Source organism: Rhinolophus sinicus, chromosome 1, assembly GCF_057876585.1.
Source record: "Rhinolophus sinicus isolate RSI-liver-muscle chromosome 1, RSI-T2T, whole genome shotgun sequence".
Taxonomy (NCBI): Eukaryota; Metazoa; Chordata; class Mammalia; order Chiroptera; family Rhinolophidae; genus Rhinolophus; species Rhinolophus sinicus.
Genome location: NC_142501.1, coordinates 118817085 through 118843703, shown reverse-complemented (window position 1 = coordinate 118843703; position 26619 = coordinate 118817085). Strand labels below are relative to the sequence as shown.

The following is a 26619-nucleotide window of genomic DNA, read 5'->3' as shown; positions in this document are numbered from 1 at the left end:
GCATGGTTCCGTTTTTGTTCGTTTGTTTTTTGGCCAATGGTAAATTTAGCCTCGTGTTACCAAAAAAATGTTACTTTGATTATTATTGTTATTATTATGATTTTTAAAAATTTGACAGATATGGGAACTTAAAGGAAAAGAAAGCAATATTTCTGGAGGACGTTGCAACCTATGGAGACGCATTCCTTCTTCTGCCAGCATTTTCCTTCAGAGCCAACACTGGTGCCTCTTTTAAAGTGTACAACACACTGAAGGAGTCTAAAGCAAGACAAAAGGTTATATATTTCCATCCCAAGTACCTGCGAAATCTTGCCCTTTTCTGGAGAACTAAAGGTGTGACGGAGTATCGCCTGTCTTCCGGCTTGATGATCACAAGTGTGGCGATTGAATTGTGTGAGAACGTGAAACTGTATGGATTTTGGCCCTTCTCTAAAACTGTGCAGGACACACCTGTCAGCCATCACTACTATGACAACAAGTTACCTAAACGCGGTTTCCATGAGATGCCCAAAGAATATAGCCAAATTCTCCAACTTTATGTGAAAGGAATCCTCAAATTACAATTTAGCAAATGCGAACTAGCCTAAGCAAAGTGTCTTAAGATGGGAATAGTTTTAACGTAATGCTATAGGTGAGTAACAATGTTTCTGAACACAAGAAGGGGTGGCTGTAGGATACAATAGGAGAAGCCACGAAACTTGGTTTGATTAAAGCTCCCCATTAAGTGTGCAGCCTCTGCTACCCATTCAGTCGTTCTGATCTTCAGTTTCCTTTCCTGTAAAATGGGGCGCAGGATGTCTAACGCATATGAGGAAAATATAGTAATCTATGAAAACTCTTAGCCAAGTATTTGCAGGAGGCAGGGACTCAAGGAATGTTTCTTTGTTGATATATATAACAACATTTTTACCCTCACCAGACTGATAATAAAAGGTATGCTGTGTTGGAAACCCTTTCTGGAGAAGACAGCTGAATCGCCAGTATTCATGGGGATTCTTTCTGTGGCAGGCCTGTCTATTATCAATAATGTCCTTCTCATCTTTCCTCCTGTCTGAAAGAGTACATGTAAAAATGTTATGTAGGTAAACAAGAAACCCTTGGTTACAGGAATGAAATCCTCTTTGTATGGTGACATACTTGCTTCTGATTACTTTCACTGTGTCATTAGCTGCCATGACTTGTGTTGGTTGGATTTTAGGCCAATTCTTTTCCTGCTTTATCTACCGTTTAAAATCACTCTTTACATTAGTTTCCTGCCTCACTCTTAAGCCTTCCCCTCTCCCGCTGACAGGATCTACTTTGCGGATGTGAATGGTTCCAATACCGTTTTTCTTACCTGTTGTCTGTGGGCCCACTCATTCAATTTATTTATTTTTTAAAATTATTGAATGGCTACTTCATATCAACCCTGTAACAGGCTCTGTGAGAGGGATACAAAGATGACTAAGTCCTGCAGGAGGAAACGGATGTGTGTGTTATCAACTGTGATATTGTATGATAAATGTTATTACAGCGGTTAGGAATAAAGCACTATGAGGAACGGAGGCAGGAATAATTAAATCTATTGTGATGGAATCTATTTCAGAGGCGATTTCTGAATTAAACCTAGAAGATGAGTAAGGTTTTACCAAATGAAGACGATTTTAGGTCGAGGGAATGTGTTAGCGGAAAAAGCTGTCCTCTAGATACTGATTCATCAAAGTGAGCGTATTTGAAGGTAGATGATGGCCTTTGCCCCAGGAACTGCCACATGCGGGGGTACGGCATGTGGGCGTGCTGGCTTGGTCCCACACGTGTGAAATGGAATCATACCAACCTGAGAGATTTCATAGGAAAGATGTAAGGATTAAAACACAGGAAACTTTAGTTCTCATAAGAAGTATGTGTTCACATGAGAAATAAGACTAATAAATTAAACATCAATCTAAAATGCAGCTCGAGTCGATATTGAATATTAGCATTTTCACTCCACTCCTTTCCATTATGATGATACCTGTTAATATAGGTCATCCCTGCATCTCCTGAATAAGTTATTTGACTTCAATAAGTGGTTATGTGCATACTCTCCTGCTCGTCTTTGTACTGTTGCAAGGAGACCGGAAATAAGAGTGGAACAGACTGGGCAGCATACTGAACTAATTACAGATATAATTCTGAATTCTTAACCTTAGCCAGATTATTGTTTTATTACATGTTCCCTTGTAAGAACACTCAGCTCTAAATTGTTTATTTCAATGAAGTACATCTTTAATTTGATTGTAGTTGACATTTGTGATATCATTCTTAGTTCACATTTTCATTTGTTCTTCTATGGCAAATGGAACCTATTAGCTCCATAAATTGATTAAAACTTCATATATAAATATTTACCAAAAAGAAAGCATGCTTTTAGTTACATGAAGTCTAATTAATTTTATCGTTCTTTTTGTGGTAGTGAATAAGTGGCTGATTTTTACTGCTTCTAATGCATTTAATTAGCTTTTAAAAATCTGCTAACAGTATTGGTTATGTCTCTATCATGACTAGGCATGGATTATTCAAAATAGATCAGAACATTCCAATATTTTATAGTTAGTAAAATGTTTCCTTCAAAATATTTTCTGGTGAGTAAAAACTTATTCTTTTCTTTTTGCTGGTATTAGAAATATATGATCGATGACTGAAAGTAATAGAATGTACTGAAATAAATCATTAAATGTCCACATGGAGACTTTATAATTTATTTTAATAAAAATTACATATGATTAGGATATTTAGAGCTTATACAAGTTTTTTCCCATATCACATCCTATTTTAACATTGGACATTTTCTCTAGACGACTGAAATAAAGTCTCCAATGTCACTGATAAGGATTCAGAAATACTCAATATGGTGTGGGATCCAGGAGTAGTGTCTTGATGATATCCACGTTCCAGTAAAAGTTCAGTAGTAAACAAAATTTGCAAGTTGTGGAGAAAATTTTTAAGTTGTGGAGACCTTGCCCCGTGAACATAACTGAAGTTGGTTTCTTGTTTAACATTTGTCTTAACGTTCGTATTGCCATCCTGAAAGCATGTTGAAATTTTACGACAATCCCAGCTAGATTCCTATTAGTTAAAAGTCTTTGGTCAAAAAGAACGTGTGCATGCTTTGTCTCTCTCTCTCAAGTGAGGCTGGAGCTGTTGTGAAATTACACCTTGAAATTATCTGCCATTACTACTTGAAACTCTTCCCTCACTCTCTTGACTCTAGTTAGTATGTCGTGGAGGAATAAAGTGAGTGGGAGGCCTCGTTCATGTCCTACCATTTCCTCCCTGGCAGAGGACGACCGGCCACATGTTCCATTGTGATATGCCAATAATGTCCTTTAGTTCCCAAACAGAATTTTTTTTTTTTTTAAAAAAAGGAACTTGCTAAAATATACTAGAATATGAACTTTTAGAATGTAACCTAACAGCTATGTGAATTGTAAATCATAAGTCACCATTCTTTTTGTTCTGTAATGGTGAATTATTAGACGTTTTTCACCAAGATCAAAACAAAAAGAAAAACTGTGCACTCCATCTTGTAGATTTATAGGTAAGCCGCTACCAGGCCTAACTGTGACACTCTCAAGAAACCTCTGGGTGTAATGAGCATTGCTTCAATGTTGTGAGGTGGGTTGAATTTGACCTTCTCTTAAACTTCAGGTGCATCCAAGGGCATTGGAAATGGAAAGTCTGAGCACTGGTGCTAGACAGTATGGAACCTTCAGTTCAGAATTCCAGCTCATAGCCCCACATGCCACCAGTTTCTAAAGGCAATACTGGCTCGCTTGATTCTATGTGTCTACTTGTTGTAAGTGTAACTGAATAATGAGATTCCAAAAGACTTTCCATCCAAATCCAAGGGCAGTCAGTGAAACGTGTAGCCAGTAGTGCTGGGTGGTCCCTGAATAGGACTCTGTGAATAACTGTATAGGTTTACGTTGTACCCAGTAGAATAGTCCTCAAAATCCCCGGTGTTTTTCCTTCCTAACAAAAACCAAAGGCAAATAGATGGTGACTTTCATGAAAGAAGATTTCCTTCTGCATCTAAATTCCAACCCAGTAAATAAGTGGGCTCTCAGCCAGGTAATCAACCAAGGACACTTTGTGAGGACTTTCTATGTATAGAATACAGAATTAAGCCATAAATCAGAACTGTTTGGGGCGAGCTTTTTCCTGGCTTAGAAAAAATTTACCAGTTAAACACTCGATCATTTCAAGTACCCTAAATCATTCCACGAATCTCAGGAAGCTTTGGGAAAATTTGAAAATTTTGTGGATAACAGGTCTCTTCACATCCTAAACAGCTACTGCGGAAGGATAGTTACAACCACCAGAACACTTTATGTATGTAACATGACATGGAAATACATTGTTATGCTACTAAACATTGAAGGAATTGCAGGAATTTGCATTAAATATCTGAAGCTTTTGGTTTAATAAGACTTCCTTTATTCTTGACCCAAAAAGTCATGTAGAGCCACTGCATGAGTTCTAGTTTCCCTGTTTGCATGTGTCTTCAAAAGACTGATTCTATAATGAAGAGTCACCTCTACCCTCCTGAAGGTGGATGGGCAGGAAAACTTCTCTTGTCCATTGTATCTTATCTGGGTCATCACTCTTTCAAGACCATTCTGCTTTTTATTTAAAAAAAATGAGTGTTATATGATAAAGATGCATCTCTCACATAATGGAGAAAAGACTCTGTAGCAGATGGTATTGAAACACTGGTTCACAATCTGGAGAAAAATAAATTTTTACATTGCACAAGAGAAACATTCGAACTCCACATCGATTTAATATGGATTAAAAGGTAAAATGTAAAGTTAACAGATCGAAATATAGGTGAGGGGCTGTACTTCTTAAATATAACTCAAAAACAATTTTTAAAAAAAAATTCTGTTAAACAATGACCATAGCCATATTAAAGGATTTCTAGTCAATGAACAGCTCCTTAAATAAGTTAATAGACCGGTGACAGACTGAAATAGCTTTTAGCAGTGTGTAAAATTAATGACATAAATATAGAAACATTCCTAGGAACTGCAAATCAAGAAGTAAAAGGCAGCAATCTCACTAGAAAAATGAGCAAAAGATAAGAATGTGATCTACAAAGGGAAACGCTGAGTAGCTGAGTAGCTAATTAGAATAGAGAGTGAAGCTCAAGCTTACTAGTATCTGAGAAATGAAAATTAAAAGGAGATATTAGATTGGCAAGAATTAGGGGGGTCATTAATTCCAAATGCTGGTGGAAGTTTAAGCCAGTTCAACCATTTTGGAAAGTACTCTGGAAGTACTGAGTTAGTAAAATTAATTATTTGTCTATCGTGTGGCCCAGCATCCCACCTTCTGTATTTATATCCCAGATAACTTCTTGTAAAGGTCCACAAGGAAACTAGTACTATGATATTTATTTCCTAATTGTTTGTGGGAGCAGAAAGTTGGTCACATAGGTGTCCATCTCTAAGGGAGTTAATGAGTTAACTTTGACAGATACATAGTATGGGATACATAACAGAAGCAAATTACTGGATGTATATAGAGCACTTAGGACAGATCCTTAAAATATAGCACAAAGGGAAAAATACGAAGAGCTATAGTATAATGCCATTTTAATACATTAAAACCTATTCATATATACATAGACACATACAATCATATATGCATGCATATTCAAGGGCATATATTAAACACTAGAAGACTGACTACTTAGCAGAGGGTAGTGGGAGTGGGTTTAGGGATAAAGGAGAAAAATTAACGAGTAATACAAGAAGAGGACCTTGCAGGGAGAGTGGCTACTGAGTATACCATGAGCAAAGAGCCTAACGATTAACCCTCAATTTAAGGCAAAAATAAAGTAGAATGAGACCAGAAGGAATAATATACACGCATGTTAGTTTTAAAAAGAGTAAAAGTTCTAAAACATAAAAATAAATGTTCTGTTTTGTTCCAAGAGGAAAGGACAGGTATCCTTTGGTAGAAAAATAGTAGTGCTAAGGAGGTATTGTTATAGAAGTGGGGAGATGTAGTACATATGAGCAGGAGGAGAAAATGCATTATACATGGAAATGAACATGTACGTATATAACGCCAGTACTATGCTGGGTACTTTCTACTGTCATCATGTTTACTACTGTAAGACTTTGACACATATATTATTATCCTTACATAAAATATTCTTACTACTACATAACAAATATAGGAACTGAGACTCAGATAAGTCAATTATGTAAGGTTACATTGTAAGAGCATAGCGAACATTCTAACTCACAGCTGACTCTAAAGCCATGAGTACAGCCATGAATCCATCTTCACGGTCAAGATAATGTACATCTCTTTACCCCGAAATGTTTTCTTGTGCTCCTTTCACTCAACAGAATAAGATTCATTTATGTTGTTTGTGTATCAATAGTTTACTCTTTTATTTGCTAAGTAGAATTCTGTCATACGGATGTACCACAATTTGTTTATCCATTCACCTCTTGGCGTCCATAGTAGTTGTCTCCAGATTTTGGCTATTACAAATACAGCTGTCATGAACATTCATATACAGGTCTTTATGTGGATGTATATTTTCATTTCTTTGGGGCAAATAGGATTAGAATGTCTGGATCACATGGTCAATGTATGTCTACCATTTTAAACAAACTACCAAACTGTTTTCCAAAGTGCTTGTGACATGTCATGTTTCTGTCAGCAGTGTATACCATTTGCCGTCACCTCGCCTCCTTGATAAAATTTAGTATGGTCAGTTTATAAATTTTAGACATTCTGTTGGGGTGTACAGAGTGCCTCATGATTATTTAATTTTCCCTTATGGTTATATTTCATGTGTTATTTCATATATCTTCTTTGGTGAAATGTCCGTTCAGATATTTTGACCATTTTTAATTAGATTGTCTTCTCATGGTTGAGTTATAAGAGATCTTTATATATTCTAGATATAAGATTTTTTGTGAAATATGTGTTTTGCAACTATTTTCTCTCAGCCTGTGGTTTGCCTTGTCATTTTGTTTATAGTGTCTTTTGAATAGAAAATGTTTTAAATTTTACTAGTCTAGTTTATTGATTTAAAAATTTTAAACTTTGTGCTTTTTGTGTCAAATTTAAGAAATCATTGCCAAATTCACAATCGGTAAGATTTTCTCCTATGTTTTCTTCTAGAGTTTATAGTTTGACTCTTAACATTTAGTCCTATGAGCCATTTTGAGTTAATTGTGTGTGTGTGTGTTCATAGTATGGGTTAAGGATCAAAATTCATAGTTTTCACACATCTATACAATTATTTAAGTAGAATTTGTTGAAGAGACAAATTCTATATATAGCGTTGGCACCTATGTTGAAAATCAATTGATATATATTTGGATTTACTCATTTGTGTACTCTTTATACCATTGATTTATTTACTTGCCTGCCTCCATGCCCATACCACACCATCTTGATTAATGTAACTTTGTAATAAGACTTGAAATAAGACAGCGTGAGTTCTCCAATTTTATTCTTTTACAAAGTTTTCTTTGGGGAGGGGGCTACTCTGGAAGAGTTTGTGTAAAATTGTTGCTATTTCTTCCTTACGTGTTTGGCATAATTCACCAAGTGAAGCCATCTGGCCCTACAACTTCCCTTGAGAGAAGATTTTAAATTATGAACAGTTCCTTTAATAGATGTAGGGCCATTCAGATTCTCTATTTCTTTTTGAGATTTGGTAGCCTGTGTCTTTCAGAGAATTTATCCTCTTCATCGAAACTGTGGAATTTTTTGTCATAAAGTTGTTCAAAACATTCTCTTATCTTTTTAATATAGTAGAGTCTGCAGTGATGCCTCATATCTCACTTCTAATATTGGTTATTTGTGTTTGTTTCTCTCTTTTTTCCCTTATATGTATGGCTAGAGGTTCATCAGTTTTATTGATCATTTAAAAGAACCAGCTTTTGGGTCTCTTTAATTTCTGCTCTGATTTTTATTACTTTCTTACTTCTCCTTTCTTGGGGTATCTTACTTTTTATAGTTGCTCAGCTAATTGATGTGAAATCTCTTTTTGTTTTTAACATGGAAGCTTAGTACCATAGTTTTTCTCTAAAAACTTTAGCTGATTCCTACAAATGTTGATATGTCATGCTTTCATTTTCATTCAGTTCAGAATACTTTCTAATTGACTTTTGATGTCTTCTTTGGACCATGGGTTATTCAGAAAGTGTGTTATTTAGTTTCCAAATATTTCTGAATTGTTACTATAGATTATTTTAAATTAATTTCCATGTAGTCACTGAACATGCTTTGTATGATTTGGATCCATTTAAATTTATTAAGACTTTATTTTAATGGCCCAGAATGTAGTCTTTCTTGGTGAATATTCTGTGTGCATTTGAAAAGAACATGTACTCTGATGTTGTTGGGTAAGTGTTCTACTAATGTCCATTAGATCACACTGGTTGATAGTATAGGTTAAGTTTTTTATGGCTTTCCTGATTCTCTGTGTATTGTTCTATCAGTTATTGTGAGATGAATATTAAATCCTTGACTATAATTGTGGATTTATCTATTTCTTCGGGCAGTTCTATCAATTTTTGCTTTGTGTATTTTGACGTTTTATTAGTAGATGCATGAATGCTTAGGATTGTTATGTTCTCTTGATAAATGACCTCATTATAATTCTGAAATTATCTTCTTTATCCATAGTAATATTTTTTTTATCTGAAATCTACTTTGTCTGATAGTAATATAGCCACTCCAACATTTTTATGTAGAATTAGCATATCTCTTTTTGCATTGTTTTACTTTGAACATATTTGTTTCTTTATATTGAAAGTGATTTTCTTATAGACAATATACAGTTACGTCTTGCTTTTTTTTTTTTTTATCAATCTGAATTTCTACCTTTTACTTCAATCTGAATATCTACCTTTAATTGGTGTGTTTGTCTATGAGGTATGATCAAACAATATAGTGAATGTTTAAATAAAAAAAAATGATTACAGTAAAATACACATTGCCATTAATCCCCCTCAAAATACTCCCCCTCACTTCAAATACACTTATCCCATCGTTCTTGACAATTTCTGAAGCAGTTCTGGAAGTCCTGTTTCATATCTTTAATTGCGCTGTCATGGCTGCCTCGATGTTCTGAATCATTTTGACTTTAGGGAAGAGCCAGAAGTCACACAGTGCCAGATTTAATGTCATACATTTTATTTCTGCATATATTATAAACCCCACCATAATTTATTACATCTTTTTTTAAAGATTTTTATTCAAAATATAGCTGACATGCAATATTAATATTAGTTTCAGTTGTATACCATAGTTATTCAACATTTATATACCTAAAGAAGTGATCACCATGATAAGTCCAGCAACCCTCTGACTCTGTACCACGCTGTCACAATATTATTGACTATATTCTCTATGTTGTGCATTACATCCACAGGACTTATTTGTTTTATATGTGGACATTTGGACCTCTTATTCCCCTTCACTTCCCCCCCCCTTTAAAAATTTTTCAATTGTAGTTGACATTCAATGTTATTCTATGTTGATTTCAGGTGTATAGCACAGTGGTTAGACATTTATATAATTTAAGAAGTGATCCCCCTGACTAGCCTAGTACCCATCTGACACTATACATAGTTGTTATCATTATCATTGACTATACGCCCTACGCTTTACTTTATATGACTATTTTGTAACTACCAATTTGTACTTCTTAATCCCTTCACTTTTTTCACCCTACCTCCAACCCCCTCCTGTCAATCACCCCAATAAATCTGGTATCTATTTGACACCATACATAGTTATTACAATATTATCTGTATTCCTTATGCTATACCCTACATCCCCATGATTGCTGTGTAACAACCAATTTGTACTTCTCAATTCCTTCCCCTTTTTCACACACTCCCAACTCCCCTTCCATCTTGACAATCATCAAAATGTTCTCTGTATCTATGAGTTTGTTTCTGTTTTGTTTGTTTGTTTTATTATTTAGGCTCCACATATATAAGTGAAATCACATTGCATCTGTTTTTCACTGTCTGACATACTCCACTCAGCACAATACCCTCCAGGTCCTTCCATGCTGCGCATATGTAAGACAAGAACCCATTTCTGTCCATGGCTGAGCAATATTCCATAGTATATATGTACTACCTCCTCTTTATCCATTCATTTATTGAGGGGCACGCAGGCTGCCTCCACATCTTGGCCATTGTAAACAATGCTGCAATGAATACATGGATGCACTTGTCCCCTCGAAGTAGTGTTTTGGGTTTCTTCAGAAAAATACCCAGAATTGGGATTATTGGGTCCTTTTTTGTCTCTTGTTATAGCCTTTGTTTTAAAGTCTATTTTGTCTGGTATATGTATAGCTAACCTAGCTTCATTTTTTTAATTTCCATTTTCTAAACTATCTTCTTCCATCCTTTTACTGTGAGTCTGTTTGCATCTTTCAATCTGAAGTGAGTCTCTTGTAGGCAGCATATGTAAGGGTTTTGTTTTCTTATCCATTCAGCTACCCTGTGTCTTTTATTAAAGCAATTAATCCATTTGTATTTAAAGTAATAGTTGATAGATATGTAGTTGTTACCATTTTATTATTCTTTTTTCTTTTTTTTTTTCATCTTCAAGAAGTCTCTCTAACATCCCTTGTAATACTGGTTTCGTGGTGATGAACTCTTTCATCTTTTTCTTGTCTGGGAAGCTCTTTATCTGTCCTTCATAGATGTTAGATAGGCATCTAGCCATATTTACTACAAGTAATTTTACCTGTGTCACTCATCTACTAAATGATTGAACTAGACTTTGAGCCCAGGTAGTCCTGACTCTAAATTCCATGGTCTGTCCTCAAGCTCTAAAGCTTTCTAGTATGCCATCCTGCTAATCATGGAGAAAATATGCTGTATGACATTTAATTTTTTCCCATAAAATTAGTTACTCGATATTAAATGCATTCATTCCAGAAGCAATTCTTACATGAATGATACCTTTTGAATTTTCATTTTGGGTACTGATTTCTCTTCCGTATTAATCAAAATGTAATAATGGGATCCAATACTCTTTTTGTTTTACTTGTAAAACAATGCTTTGATTAATTTTCATCAAATATGTGAAATGAATTAGTTGCTCATGTGTGAAGTCTTAGAAATAGCTGTGAAGACTTTTTACCTTATAGTAGGTTTTCTGGGTTTACTGATCTTTGGGTAAATATAATGATATTTTAACAACTTTGTCTAAAGTTTCCAGTGCTGATGGCTTCTCTTAATGGTAGCTTTTTGATTATGTGTTTAGCCAAGTTGCTTTTCTAAGAATCACACAATTCCATATATATTGGCAGTACCACAGTCGTTCTAGAGGAATGGTTTGTTCACTAATAATAAACATCTCAGAAGAGATTGTGTCCTCCGTTTTGCATCACTAAATCAATAGCTTGTTGAAAGGTGATTCTTAATAATAATATATCCTGGTTTGCCCAGACAGTCCTAATTTATCCCCTTTCAGTGTCCAGTTTGAATGATAATAGATGTGGTCACCCAGGTTCTTTGAAATTAGAATTTCACAAACAGGATCCAGTGGGGCTGTACCATATAACTTAGTCAAAATTTTAAAGTTAAGATTTTAAGAACTCAGCCAGAGAGGTAATATTTTCACCCCTCTGAGATTCAAGAGAACAGTGGTAACTGGTCTCATTGGAGTGTAAAATTCATGAGAAATGCTTGGATTTTGAGTGCTTTTTGTCTCCACAGTGAGTGGATTTTGTTTTGTGAATGTGTAACTCTCTAAAAAAGGCTCATAATTAGAAGTCTGTGTGGTCAATTCCAGTACTCCCCAGTTCATTTAATACCATCTTTCTTTGGGGGCTGTGAATATATTTAACCTCCTTCTTTTCCTATGCTAATAAATGTGGATAGATGTACCTGCCCGAGAATATCGTCGTAGATTAATATGTTCAGTGTTTTAAAGGCAGAAGCAATCTATCATTTTCACTGTTTTAACATATTTAACTATTGTCGGTTTGTCAAAATATTTCTAAGTAGAACTAATGTTAGACAGCGAAGTTGCTAGAGTAATTAGGGCTCTCATGAGGATCAGAAAAACAATCACTGTGTGAAAAATAGCTTTGGTCTTAATTATAACACTGGTATCCACTTACTGAAGAGTAGGTGTTGATATTTAGTTTCTCTGTTGGTAAAATATTTCTCCCACCATGACAGTGATAACAGTAAATGGCTTCATTGTCTATAAATGCCAAAAGCAATTAACACTTGACTGCACCTAGGAAAACTTAAACATTTCTTTGCTTTCTGTTTTTTTTGTCTGTCTTTTCTGTTTTTTGAGAAACTGCTAAAAATTCCATACTGTTACTAAATAAATTTTAATGTTCAATAAACCCATTTTTTCCCAGTTTTATTCCATAAATATCTTTGGATGTATATAGTTGTTTTATAGTTAAGCAGAGTACTTGAATAATAGCCTGCTATATAATGTTTGCATTTACAAAAATTAAATATCATTGAGCTCTGATGGTCATTTACTAAAGATAATATCAGCATATTTTATTTCCATGGTGGATACCATGTAGGTACTAAGCTACTTCTAATTGGCCAAAACCAAAATATGTTATCAAGAATAAGCAGAAAACAATTTTTAAGATTTGTGTTAAACTATTACTGTAAAACTTTTTTTTGTAACTTACTGATTATTTCATTGAATTCCTTGAGGTTGTCACCAGTATTATTCTAATTTTATAGATGAGCACTGAGGTTTCAAAACACAAGTAACTTGACCTAGATTATATAACTGATAAATGGAAGACTGGAGAAACTACATTCTTTTCTTAAACTTTTATTTTTAAATATTTCAAACGTACAGAAAATTAGCAAGAATAGTATAAGTACTTCATATACCCCTACATGTGGAACCAACTGTGGATTTGAGGCTGAAATGAAGCTGTCATGATCCTTTACCCTAAATCAGCATGTATGAGGTATGATCGCAAAATACGGTGAATGTTTAAATTTTAAAAAAAAAGATTACAATAAAAGACACATTACCATCAATCCCCTTCAGAATACTGCCCCTTGCTCCAAACATGCTTATGCCATTATTCTTGCTACTTTCTGAAGCAGTTCTGGAAGTCCTCTTTTGTGAGTGTCTTTAGTTATACACTATTGTGGCTGCCTCAATGTCCTGAATCGATTCAAAACATTTACCTTTCATTGTCATTTTGACTTTGGGGAAGAGCCAGAAGTCACACGGTGCCAGATCTGATGAATAAGGTGGATGAGGACACATCATAATGTTTTTATTTGACAGAAATTGCCATATACCAGAAGTGATGTGTGACACAAAGTCTTTCCATTGTGTTCAAAACATATGGTTAATGCTGCTGCCGAGTGCCATCCAACGGAAAGGCAGGGATCTTCAATACGGGAAACAGCACATCAAACCTCAGTGAGAGTGTGTGACAAGTTTCAACTTGTTTGGTGCAGTCATTCGGGTGTGAGCTACGGTTGAGAGAACATGTGTTTTAAAGTGTGCCGTAAATCATCCTCCATCATGACAATGCTTCTTGTCACACATTGCTTCTGGTATGGAAATTTCTGTCCAATAAAAACATTACAGTGTGTCCTCATCCAACTTATACACTGGATCTGGCACCGTGCGACTTCTGGCTCTTCCCCAAAGTCAAAATAATTCAGGACATCGAGGCAGCCACGACAGCACAACTAAAGACACTCACGAAAGAGGACTTCCAGAACTGCTTCAGAAAGTGGCAAGAATGATTGGATCAGTGTGTTCAAAGTAAGGGGGAGTATTTTGTGAGGGATTAATGGCAATGCATCTTTTACTGTAATAATTTTTTTTAAACATTAACCCTATTGTTTGATCACACCTTGTATTGTCAGAGAATAAGGTCATTTTCTTACATAAGCACAGTATGATTAGTAATGGATTTCAGGCACCAAATTTCCTTCTTAAGCAATATGTTAGCTGTCTCCCCATTCTAAGTGAAGAACAGGACTGTTATTTGTGTATGTGAGCCTTGAGTCAGTGCATTTTGTTCCTGAGAATGTTTTCTAGTTTTTCCTGTACTTTGGCATACTCGTAGTTGACCAGTGAGTGCTATTTTGAATTGACAGTAACTGCAGTCTGAAAACTGTTCACAAAATTCTCATTGCTATAACTCACTCTGAGCCGCTTTTTAGCAGCCTATATGGCCTCTGGATGCAAATTAGGAAACTGAGTAAGAGAGGGGAGTCAGCAGATTTCCTTCTCCACAATATTATTCAATAAAGTTACGGCAGTGAATCAAACAAAACAGAACCCTTGGGTCTTCAAAAGTCTCTGACCTCTGTACATTTTAAGAAAATGTAAAGTCATTCATTTTGTCGTGGGCTTTCTGAGGGTTGTGACTAAGGACTGGAAGCTTTTATGATCTCTTCCCCCACAGTCTTCACTCCCCTACCAGCAGAAAGGCGAGTCTGCTTTGATTGTTTCCTTGAGCAGGGAGCTCTGAAGGGTCCTATGGCATGTATTCTGGGGACATTTTCCTTTCCTCTCCATAATGTGTTGGAACCAGTGGATTCTGACCTTCATGACTCCATTAAATTTCCTAAGTTGAATCACAGAATCACTAGCACTTTGTGATCTCTCAATATTGGCACCATGGCCAGGCAAGACACGAACACCAACCAACTCCCCACGTTATTCTATCACAAGTGATAAATTTGACTTTTAATGGTAGATATGCAGTAAAAGTGTATGTATAATGTTAGACACTTGGAGGTATGACTTGTCACTTTCTCAGACATGTGGAATTGCAAATCACCTTTGTTTAATAATGAGCAGTACGAAGTGGCATTTCTGACATTAAACATAACATCTGTCTTACCAGAGACACTTCATATAAAGTACATTCTTGGGGAGACAGTGGTATTCTAATTTTATTTTCCATAGATCTAAGGTTTCAAAGCTTAAAGCTGTCATATTCTTCAAGTTCCCATTGTTTTCACTCTGTATCAGATTCACTGAATTTATGAGCATGACTCTCTCGCCTGCATGACAATCTGCCAAGTCCCAGAAGAGATCTCAGGGATGCATGCTCTTAGGGGTTCATTGTCTTCATCTCTAACATCTTTTACTTTATTCCAAAAATGAGCAAACTAGTGGAGAGTATTTTGTCCAGGATGAACATACAAACCAAAAAAAAAAAAGGGACATTTTCAAAGTAAAATAGCACTTGAGATAATTTTAGATACAGCTGATTATTTTTTCAAGTTCTCTTAAAAACTTTGAAAGTCGTGGGCTCTAAACTGTAACTAAATATTTTTTTCTTCAATATTAAGTAATCTTAGAGCTCACCTGAGTCCAAACTTGAGGAAATGAATAATTGGAACTGTAATAAGAGAACACATTGTTTTTTACTGTTTAATTTGTCTTACTATGAGATGTGTGATATTGGTTTTTGCCAAATAGCCACATATACGCATAGTTCAACTCACTGGATTTCATAAAAAGGAAATTCTTTTAGAGAGGTGACCTTGATTGTCCTAACATTTTCTTCTATTTCTTTTCAGCTTGACTTCTGAAGTGTGTTGAGGTTTAGGTTCTCAACCGTGATGGATAGGAAACCAATTTTAAAATCTAGCATTCAGTTTTCTATGAAAACTAATGTCCCTTTCATTAATTCTCCATAGACAAATTGAATGTCTATTATGTGCTAGTTTCTAGAGTGACAAATAATGGGACATTTTGCCCTTAAGGAGCTAATATTTCAGGGAGGGGACTAGCATGTTAAAGAATTACAATATAATGCAATGATCTAATGAGAGAGAAATGCCCAGAGAGCTCCAGAAACTCAGAAGGGGTGCCCTAACATGCCTGGTTGCTGGTTGGTAGATAAAGGTTTTACCATCCATGTAAATGCAGATGCCCAGGACTAGGCAGGGGTTCTAGACGCTTGCCAAACTTAATTTCATTACTTTATTACTTATTAGCAGCACAGGTGTTATTGGTCTTTTCAAAATGAATTAATTTAAATGCTACTGAACAAAAAAGGGCCTCTGGTGTAGGTTTCACTTTCTTTACATTTTTTTTCTCCTCGCTCTTTATGACCCTCAGTTTTCTAATCTCTATTGTAAGAATAATAAAAGTCAGGAATGCCACATATGGCTTTGGAGTCTGTGCACTGCACAACTCCAAGAGGCACTATTTACACATATGAGTGGCGCCCCCTGGAGTTGAGCAGCTGTTATCAATAGTATCTACCCATAGGGCTGTGGAGATTAAATGATCCATGTAAAGTGGTAAGCACAGTGGTACATAAAAAGTCAATACATGCAGCTATTGGTATTAATATTATTATCTCTCATACATTCTTTTTATATCCTTTAAAAAAATGTGGAGCAAAGCTGTGTCCATGAGAAAACCCTAAAAGCTAATAATATGCAAATGTAATTTTAACAAAATGAAGTCAATATTATACCGGGGGTGCCAAAAAAATGTATACACATGACGTGTATTCATCTTTTGTTATCGGTATATATTATTACAATTTTGACAGTTTTTCCCTTTCTTAAATGTGTATACATTTTTTTGGCACCCTCTGTATATTTAGAGAGACTTCTCTGCAATTATATTTATATTGCAATTAATCAAGACCGCATATTATGAAGTGTCTTATACGTTTTTCTTTTGTGATATATAAATGATTGTCTCCTCTGTTTTATTTTCGAGTGGAAGAATTTTAGTAGGTACCCTGCATTTCTCGTCAGCGGTTGAATTGCTTTTAGCATGTCCTACATTATTTTTGTTGCAGTGTTATAGACTCTATAATAGTAGCTCCCCATGGGTTTTAGAAATCTATACTTAGATTTATTTTTCAAAATAAATTAGTAGTAACTGACTTCAAATATATATTAGAATGGCCAGGATTTTCAAAATATTAATATTTGAAAGAGGCAGAATTAATGCATTTGTGCTTGCTTTTAAAGTATAAATGTAGCATTAAGGTATTTCAATAATTGTGCTTTGTGTTTAAATCCTTGAAGGGCTGTAAAGTGCATTTGGTTCATTATTGGTCATTTCCTTAGAACTCTATACCTATTATTGATATTTTAGCATTTATGTTTCATAATAATAAAGGTGTGCTGAACTGATGTAAATTCTAAAATAGAATATTTTTCTAATGAGTTTTTCCAGGTATTTAATTTTATGGACTGTTGCTAAGTAGAATATACTTACTCTCGTGCTATTTTTTATTTCAGGAAATTTCTGGCATGCAGCAAATCACTTTGATCAGAAAATAATATCAAAAGTTAAGTGAACTGAAAGTATTAGGTATGTGATGTCGGGTACAGCAAGCAAGCATAACCAACAAGCCTCAAGATGTACGATAGTTCAAAGATTGATGTTTCTTTTTCTTTTTCTTTATATAGCCAATAATAGGTGATTGGTAAGCAACTAACTTCCAAGCAGAAATTCTAAGACTGATTGTGTTTTGTGTTCTGCTGTCTTCGACTCCTGATTTCTAAATTTTCCTATGCACATCTCTCTAACAGAAAGGGGACAAACATGGAGTAATATAGGTTTGAGTGCTTTTTATGGGCCAGATCTGAATATGGCACCCAAAATTTCTACTCACATGTCCTTGGCAGAGTCACATGGCCATACCTACTGCACAGAAAGGTAAGGAATGTCATCTGTGTGTATAGGAAGGAACAGGAACAGGTTTGAATGAGCAACTGGAACTCTCTAGAAATCAGACACCTGGTCTGCACACTTTTTCTCCAATTATAGAACACAGTCACCCTCTCCCCAAAGGAGGACAACCTTCCAGTTCCTGAATAGACCTTAGAAACCACAGTCTCTGGGTGATGAGCAATCTTCTCCGTAAGACCCAGATGTGGCTCTTGGCATTTTAGAGATCTGTGAATTAAAGCATGAGTTATCTGTATCCCTTGCCCTCAGGGTCAGGATAGCCATAATAAAATCTCTGTAAGAGAAAAGAGAATAATGAAACACACAGAACAATCACTGTTCCAACACGATGATGAAATCCTATTGGGACTGGATAGGCAGAGTGAGGTCTTCTTGGAAAGGCATGCATGTTTATGTTTGTCCCTGATGCTCCTTGTTGGAGAATTCCTGTTTGTTTTTAATTAGTTTCAGGTGCACAAAACAATGTAATAGTTAAACATTTATCATTTATATCCCTCACACAGCCATAACCCCCCCTCCCCCATCTACTACCCCTCTGACATCGCATACAGCCATGACATTTCCACTGCCTCTATTCCTAATGCTGTACTCCGCTTTTTTATATATATATAAAATTGTAGTTGACATTCATTATTGTTCAGCTTCAGCTTCAGGTGTACAGGGCAGTGATCAGACATCTACATCATCCCTGAGGTGGTCTCTGTAATGGGACAAGTGTCCATCGGATACCCTACAAAGTCTTTACAATATTATTGATTACGTTCCCCAAACTGACTTTCATGATTAAGAAACTGTGCACATTTATACAATGGAATATTACGCAGCCATGAAGAAGAATGAGATCTTACCATTTGCAACAATATGGATGGGCCTAGAGAACATTATGCTAAGTGAAATAAGCCAGACAGAGAAAGACAAATACCATATGATCTCACTTATCTGTGGAATCTAAAGGAAAGAATAACTGAATGAACTAATCAGAAACAGTCTCAGAGACATAGAGGAAAAATTGAGGGTTGCTAGATGGGAGGTGGGGTGGGGATAAGGGGGAGGGGAGAATTCCTGTTAATGATCTCTAACTCAGCCTTCTAGGAGGATTATCCTTGTTCAGTTTCCTTCTGCAATTACATTATTTACATATATTATAACATTTATATATTATATATAATACTATATATATTATGTAAATTATATATATATATTTTTTAATATTCTCTTTGGGGGATATATGGTTTATGTAGTCCACTTCCTACTTGTGTAAATTTGAGAGACTAAGGAATGTTTTAAGGAGTGAAGAGTCAAAGGCATTCTTTTATTCTGGGTTCCTGACATCTGTGGCAATCTGATTCCTTCAGAAACTTAGGAAGCTTCTGATTTTTCATTTCTAGTCAATTTTTGTTGTTGTTATTGCCAGTAATGAAACCCAAGTTTTTAGCTACATCATCAAGACTATGTTTTTGTCTTTCGCTTCCTCTCTTGCCTCTTCCTTTCAACTTATTTTTGGTTATCTTGAGGCCAGGCAAAGCGGATATAGCAGCTTGAATGCTGGAAAGGCTTGTTAGCCTGAACAAAACATTGGCCAAACTGATACTCCAACAACTTGGAAAGCTGACTGAGTGTTTATTGAAACTCTAGCTCTAAGGCAAGCACTTAAAAGCCAGACATTAGGAATATTGGTTGTTATCACTTATGTTTAGCGAAGTATCACAAAAAAGAGATAGCTGGTTTGAGACACAGAAGAGAGTAAAGCGAGACCATAAATCCGGTGACTGGAGAAATGGGAAAGCCCTCTCTTTTGGACCCTATGCAATAAGAGACAAGACCAAAACATTTTTTTCTAAGATTGCAATTGGCCAAACATCATGATTATAAAGTATTAAATGCTGCTGCTAACTACTTAGTTTTAGTTGAAATTTTTAGCGTTCATAAATATAACTTATAATTCCCAGGTTATTTATGGTTGTATAAATGGAATAAGCATATAATGAAAGCCAATGTGATCCTCAGATGATATTCAATTGCCCTTATGTTAATAGTCATCTGAATTCAGTAAGTGATGAAAATGAATTATCTTCATCTACACACACATGTGTGTGCATGCACACACACACACACACACACACACACACACACACACACACACACAAAAGAGCCTTGTGGCCCATTAGCAGTGCCACTGAGAAAGACAGATTACAGACACTTCGTATCTGGGTTACTAGGGAAGTACGTTAGCATAAATTATAACAATTATGTTTTCTGCCAATTTACTGTTTTCTTATACCATGTTTCCCCAAAAATAAGACCTAACTGGAAAATAAGCCCTAGCATTATTTTTCAGGATGACATCTCCTGAACATAAGCCCTGATGTGTCTTTGGGAGCAAACCTTAATATAAGACCCGGTCTTATTTACAGGGAAACACGGTATTAACTGAACATACTTTGAAATAGTTAATAGTTTTATTTACTTCAAGTCTATTCTTATTTTACTCTAACAAAAGTGACATAATAACAATAACTACCATTTATTGAATGTAATTTTACTTATGATATTTAACTTTCGTGATTGCCCATATATATAGGTATTATTATTTCTCTTAAGAGGCATTGTTATTTTGATTTCTTTTTTTTTTTTTAAGTTTATTGGGGTGACAATTGTAGGTAAATTTACATAGATTTCAGGTGTACAATTCTGTATTACATCATCTATAAATCCCATTGTGTGTTCACCACCCAGAGTCAGTTCTCCTTCCATCACCATATATTCGATCCCCCTTACCCTCATCTCCCACCCCCCACCCCCCTTACCCTCTGGTAACCACTATACTATTGTCTGTGTCTATGAGTTTCTGTTTCTCATTTGTTTGTCTTGTTATTTTGTTGTTTTTGGTTTATATACCACATATCAGTGAAATCACATGGTTCTCTGCTTTTTCTGTCTGACTTATTTCACTCAGCATTACACTCTCAAGATCCATCCATGTTGTCACAAATGTTCCTATATCATCTTTTCTTACCACCGAATAGTATTCCATTGTGTATATACACCACAACTTCTTTATCCATTCATCTATCGAAGGACATTTTGGTTGTTTCCATGTCTTGGCCACTGTAAACAAAGCTGCAATGAACATTGGAGCACACGTGTGTTTATGTATAAATGTTTTCAGATTCTTTGGGTAGATACCCAGGAGAGGGATTGCTGGGTCATATGGTAATTCTATTCGTAATTTTTTGAAGAACTTCCACACTGCCTTCCATAACGGCTGCACCAATCTGCATTCCCACCAACAGTGTATGAGGGTTCCTTTTTCTCCACAGCCTCTCCAACACTTGTTACTATTTGTCTTGTTGATGATAGCCATCCTGACTGGGGTGAGGTGATATCTCAGTGTGGTTTTCATTTGCATTTCTCTGATGATTAGTGATGTTGAGCATTCTATCATATGTCTATTTGCCATTTGTATGTCCTCTTTGGAGAAATGTCTCTTCAGGTCCTCTGCCCATTTTTCAATTGGGTTGTTTGTTTTTTTGTTGTTGAGTTTCATGAGTTCCTTGTATATTTTGGATATTAGCCCCTTATCAGAGGCACTGTTTGCAAAAATCTTCTCCCATTCAGTTGGTGGCCTCTTTATTTTGTCGATGGTTTCTTTTGCTATGCAGAAGTTTTTAAGTTTCATATAGTCCCATTCGTTTATTTTAGCTTTTACTTCTAGTGCCTTTGGAGTCAAATTCATAAAATGCTCTTTGAACCCAAGGTCCATAACTTTAGTACCTATGTTTTCTTCTATGCAGTTTATTGTGTCAGGTCTTATGCTTAAGTCTTTGATCCATTTTGAATTAATTTTGGTACATGGTGACAAATAGCAGTCCAGTTTCATTCTTTTGTACGTGGCTATCCAATTCTCCCAGCACCATTTATTGAAGAGATTGTCTTTTCTCTATTGCATGTTTTTTGCTTCTTTGTCAAAAATTATCTGTCCATATATATGTGGTTTTATTTCTGGGTTCTCAATTCTATTCCATTGGTCTATGTGTCTGTTTTTCTGCCAATACCATGCTGTTTTGATTATTGTAGCCCTGTAGTACAAGCTAAAGTCAGGGAGTGTGATACCTCCAGTATTGTTCTTTTTTCTGAAGATTGCTTTGGCTATTCGGTCTTTTGTGGTTCCAAACAAATCTGACTATTTTTTTGTTCTAGTTCTTTAAAAAATGCCATTGGGATTTTGATGGGGATTGCATTGAATCTATATATTGCTTTGGGTAATATGGCCATTTTAACTATGTTGATTCTTCCAATCCATGAGCACGGAATGTCTTTCTATCTCTTTGTGTCTTCTTCAATTTCTGTCAAAAATGTCCTATAGTTTTCAGCATATAGGTCCTTCACATCCTTGGTTAAGTTTATTCCTAGGTATTTTATTCTTTTTGCTGCAATTGCAAAAGGAATTGTTTTTTGTATTTCTTTTTCTGAGATTTCATTGTTAGTATATAGGAATGCAATGGACTTTTGTACGTTGATTTTGTAGCCAGCAACTTTACTGTATTCGTTGTTTTTAATAGCTTTTTGGTGGAGTCTTTAGGGTTTTCTATATATAGCATCATGTCATCTGCAAAGAGTGACAATTTAACTTCTTCATTCCCAATTTGGATGCCTTTTATTTCTTTGTCTTGCCTGATTGCTCTGGCAAGGACTTCCAACACTATGTTGAAAAGCAAAGGTGATAGGGGACAGCCCTGTCGTGTTCCTGAACATAGAGCAAAGGACTTCAGTTTTTCACCATTAATTATGAGATTAGCTGAGGGTTTGTCATATGTGGCCTTTATTATGTTAAGGTATTTTCCTCCTATACCTATTTTATTAAGTGTTTTAATCATAAATGGATGTTGTATCTTGTCAAATGCTTTTTCTGCATCAATTGATATAATCATATGATTTTTATCCTTTATTTTGTTTATGTGATTTATCACATTGATGGATTTGCAGAAGTTGAACCATCCTTGTTCTCTGGGGATGAACCCCACTTGGTCGTGATGAATAATCTTTTTGATGCATTGTTGTATACGATTTGCTAGAATTTTGTTTAGGATTTTTGCATCGGTATTCATCAGAGATATTGGTCTGTAGTTTTCTTTTTTTGTGTTGTCCTTACCAGATTTTGGTATCAGGGTAATGTTGGCCTCATAAAATGAGTTGGGGAGTACTGTCTCTTCTTCAATTTTTTAGAAGAGTTTGAGCAGGATTGGTATTAGATCCTCTTTGAAGGTTTGGTAGAATTCACTAGTGAAGCCATCTGGTCCCGGTTTTTTGCTTTTGGGGAGGTTTTGGATGACTGATTCAATTTTGTTACTGGTGATTGGTCTGTTTAGATTTTCCAGTTCTTCGTGGTTCAGCCTAGGAAGGCTATATGCTTCTAAGAACTTGTCCATTTCTTCTAGGTTGTTGAATTTGGTGGCATATAGTCCTTCATAGTATTCTTGGATGATCCTTTGTATTTCTGTAGCTTCCGTGATAACTTCCCCTTTTTCTTTCTGATTTTGTTAATTAGTGTCTTCTCTCTTTCTATCTTAGTGAGTCTAGCCAAGGGTTTGTCAATTTTGTTAATCTTTTCAAAGAACCAGCTCTTTGTCACATTAATTTTTTCTATTGTCTTTTTGTTCTCTATTTCATTTAATTCTGCTCTGATTTTTGTTATTTCCTTTCTTCTGCTGACCTTGGGTTTTACTTATTCTTCTTTTTCTAGTTCTTTAAGGTGTAACATGAGGTTATTTATTTGGGAGTTTTCTTGTTTCTTGAGATAGGCCTGCAATGAGATAAATTTCCCTCTTAAAACTGCTTTCGCTGCATCCCAAACATTTTGGTAGGATGTATTTTCATTGTCATTTGTTTCTATGTATCTTTTGATCTCTTCTCTAATTTCTTCTTTGACCCAGTCGTTCTTTAAAAGTATGTTGTTTAATCTCCATGTATTTGTGTTTTTTCCTGCTTTCTTTTTGCAGTTGATATCCAGTTTCAAATACTTGTGATCAGAGAATATGCTTGGTATGATTTCAATCTTCTTAAATTTGCTGAGGCTGATTTTATGTCCCAATATATGGTCTATCCTTGAGAATGTTCCATGTACACTAGAAAAGAATGTATAGTCTGAAGTTTTAAATTGAAGTGCTCTATATATGTCAATTATGTCCATTTCATCTAGTGTGTCATTTAGGGCTGCTATTTCGTTATTTATTTTCTGTTTGGATGATCTATCCATAGCTATCAATGATGTACTTAGGTCCCCTAGTATAATTGTGTTTTGGTCAATTTCTCCCTTTAGTTCTGTTAGTAGTTGCTTGGTATATTTCAGTGCTCCCTGATTGGGGGCATAAATATTGATGACTGTTATGTCTTCTTGTTGTATAGTCCCCTTTACCATTATGAAATGTCCATCTTTGTCTCTTGTTATCTTTTTCACCCTGAAGTCTGTTTCATCTGATATCAGTATGGCTACACCTGATTTTCTCTGGGTACCATTTGCTTGGAGTGTCAATTTACACCCTTTCACTTTGAGTCAATGCTTGTCCTTGTAGCTGAGATGTGTCTCTTGGAGACAGCATATGGTTGGGTTTAGTTTTTTTTATCCAATCTGCTACTCTGTGCCTTTTTATTGGTGAATTCAGTCCATTTACATTTAGGGTGATTATTGATATGTGAGGATTTCCTGTCATTCTATCTTTAGTTTTCTGGTAAGGCTGTGTCTCCATTGTTTCTTTGCCTTTTTGTTGTTGTCTATTATTTCTGTGTGGTGGTATTCTATGATGTTTCCCTCTGTTTCTTCTTTTATTACAGTATATATTTCAGTTCTGGGTGTTTGTTTGTTTGTTTGTTTGTTTGTTTGTTTGTTTGAGTGGTTACCCTTAAGTTTATGTAAAAGAAAGTTTGATATTTAGAGTATTCCACTTTTTTCAGCACGCTTACTTTCTCCATTCCCATATTCCAGTTCAGGCCTTTACTCTCCACCTTTTTATGTTTTGGTTGCCACAAATTATCCCTGTTGATGGTGGTCAAATAGCCTCCTTTAGTATTTCTTGTAGTGCAGGTCGTGTATTAGAAAATTCCCTCAGCTTCTGTATGTCTGGAAAGGTCTTTATTCCTCCTTCATATCTAAAGGATGTCTTTGCTGGATATATTATTCTTGGCTCATAATTTCTCTCTTTCAATAGTTTGAATATTTGGTTTCACTCCCTCCTGGCTTGTAGAGTTTCTGCTGAAAAATCTGATGATAATCTAATGGGCTTTCCTTTGTAGGTTACTGTCTTCTTTTCCCTGGCTGCCTTGAGGATTCTTTCGTTGTCGTTGATTTTAGACAGCTTCAATACAGGGTGCCTTGGAGAAGGTCTGTTGGGATTGAGGTAATTAGGTGTTCTATTTGCTTCTTGGATTCGAGGATCCAGTTCTGTCCACAAGTTTGGGAAGTTCTCATCGATTATTTGTTTGAATATATTTTCTGTTCCCTTCTCTCTTTCTTCTCCTTCTTGTATGCCCATTATTCTTATATTGCTCTTTCTGATGGAGTCAGAAACTCCTTGTAGAGTTCTTTCATTTCTTTAAGTCTCAAGTCTCTTTCTTCTTCCATCTGTGTAATTTCCATGTTTCTGTCTTCGATGTCACTGATTCTTTCCTCCATCTTGTCATCTCTGCTACCTAAGCTGGCTATTTTATTCTTAATTTCTTCTATTGAGTTCCTAATCTCCAGAAATTCTGTTTGGTTCTTTTTTAAAATTTCAGTGTCTTTTCTAAAACACTCATGTTGTTCTTTGATTGTGTTTCTGAGTTCATTAAACTGCCTTTCTGTTTTCTTGCATCTTGTTGAGTTTTTCCAGAACTGCAATCTTGAATTCTCTGTCATTTTAGTCACATATTTCCATATCTTTAAGTTCCTTTTCTGGAGACTTTTCACTTTCTTTCTGAGCTGTCTTGTTGCCTTGGTTATTCATGGCAATTACTAATTTATTATTTCTCTTCCTAGACATCTACAGGAATGGCTTCTGCAACAGGTTGATAGGAAGAGGTCTTTCTTTTGTTTTCCAGTACTTGTTGGTAGAATGTTTTATTTTCTCTCTGACTGCAGCCTTTTTTTCTCTCTCACACTGTAGTGCTGTTTTCTCTGCACTATTCCAGCTTCTTACACAATGGGGGGATTCCCTGGGAGACGGGGTTCTCCTCTGTTAATAGTTCACCTGGGTCACAGGGCGCAGTGTCTGTGTGGGTATGTGGAGAGCTTTTGAAGTTCCAAAGCTCTTCCTGCACCAGATTCAGAGCCCATATGTTTCAGCAGTTCTGTTTACTCCTGCAGGGATCCGCCCAGATAGGTGGGGCCAGGTGCAGGGTGAGTTGTGAGAGGTGGCCCAGAGTTGTGGCGGTGACCACCACCACAGCTGGTCCTGCTTCCACAGCTCCCTCCGCTTTGCCGGAACTAGTTGGGCTGCGAATCTGTGTCTGCGGTCCACAGTTCTCAGGACAGCAAATATTCCATTCTTTTGATCTGACACTGCTACTGTTCCCCTTCTAGCACCAGGCAGGTGGGGGCGGGGCAAGCTCTGGGAGGGGAGGGAGGGGGCGGCTAGTCTCAGTGCCTAAGGCTCCGTTCTCTGCTGGGCAGTGAGGGCTTAAACCACTGTTTTGAGCCTTCTTCCCTCAGTCTTTTCTCCGAGGTCTCTGCTATGAGCGTTGGGTTCAGCCATGTTATATGCTTCCCCCTCAGCCCTGTGGAGCCCTGGTGGAGCCCTAGCAGTCTGCGTTCTTCCCTCTCCTGCAGCTGCGGTAGTTCCGGGAAGCAGCGAGCTCCGAGCACTGAGCTAGGTCTGCATCCTGCGTCCACGTGGCAACGTGTCCACACTTCTCCCTTCCCTCCTC

The 26619-nt window shown here is 36.1% G+C and overlaps 1 protein-coding gene across 1 annotated transcript in view; it reads left to right on the top strand.

Annotated features, from left to right (window-relative positions):
- The window catches only part of ST8SIA6 (ST8 alpha-N-acetyl-neuraminide alpha-2,8-sialyltransferase 6), a 123913-nt gene extending 111531 nt beyond the window's left edge, over positions 1-12382 (top strand). The window contains exon 8 of the mRNA XM_019752064.3: positions 119-12382. Within this exon, the coding sequence (XP_019607623.2) occupies positions 119-587 (469 nt within the window). The 3' untranslated portion in view covers positions 588-12382. The remainder of the gene's footprint in view (positions 1-118) is intronic.
- The last annotated feature ends 14237 nt before the right edge of the window (positions 12383-26619 follow it).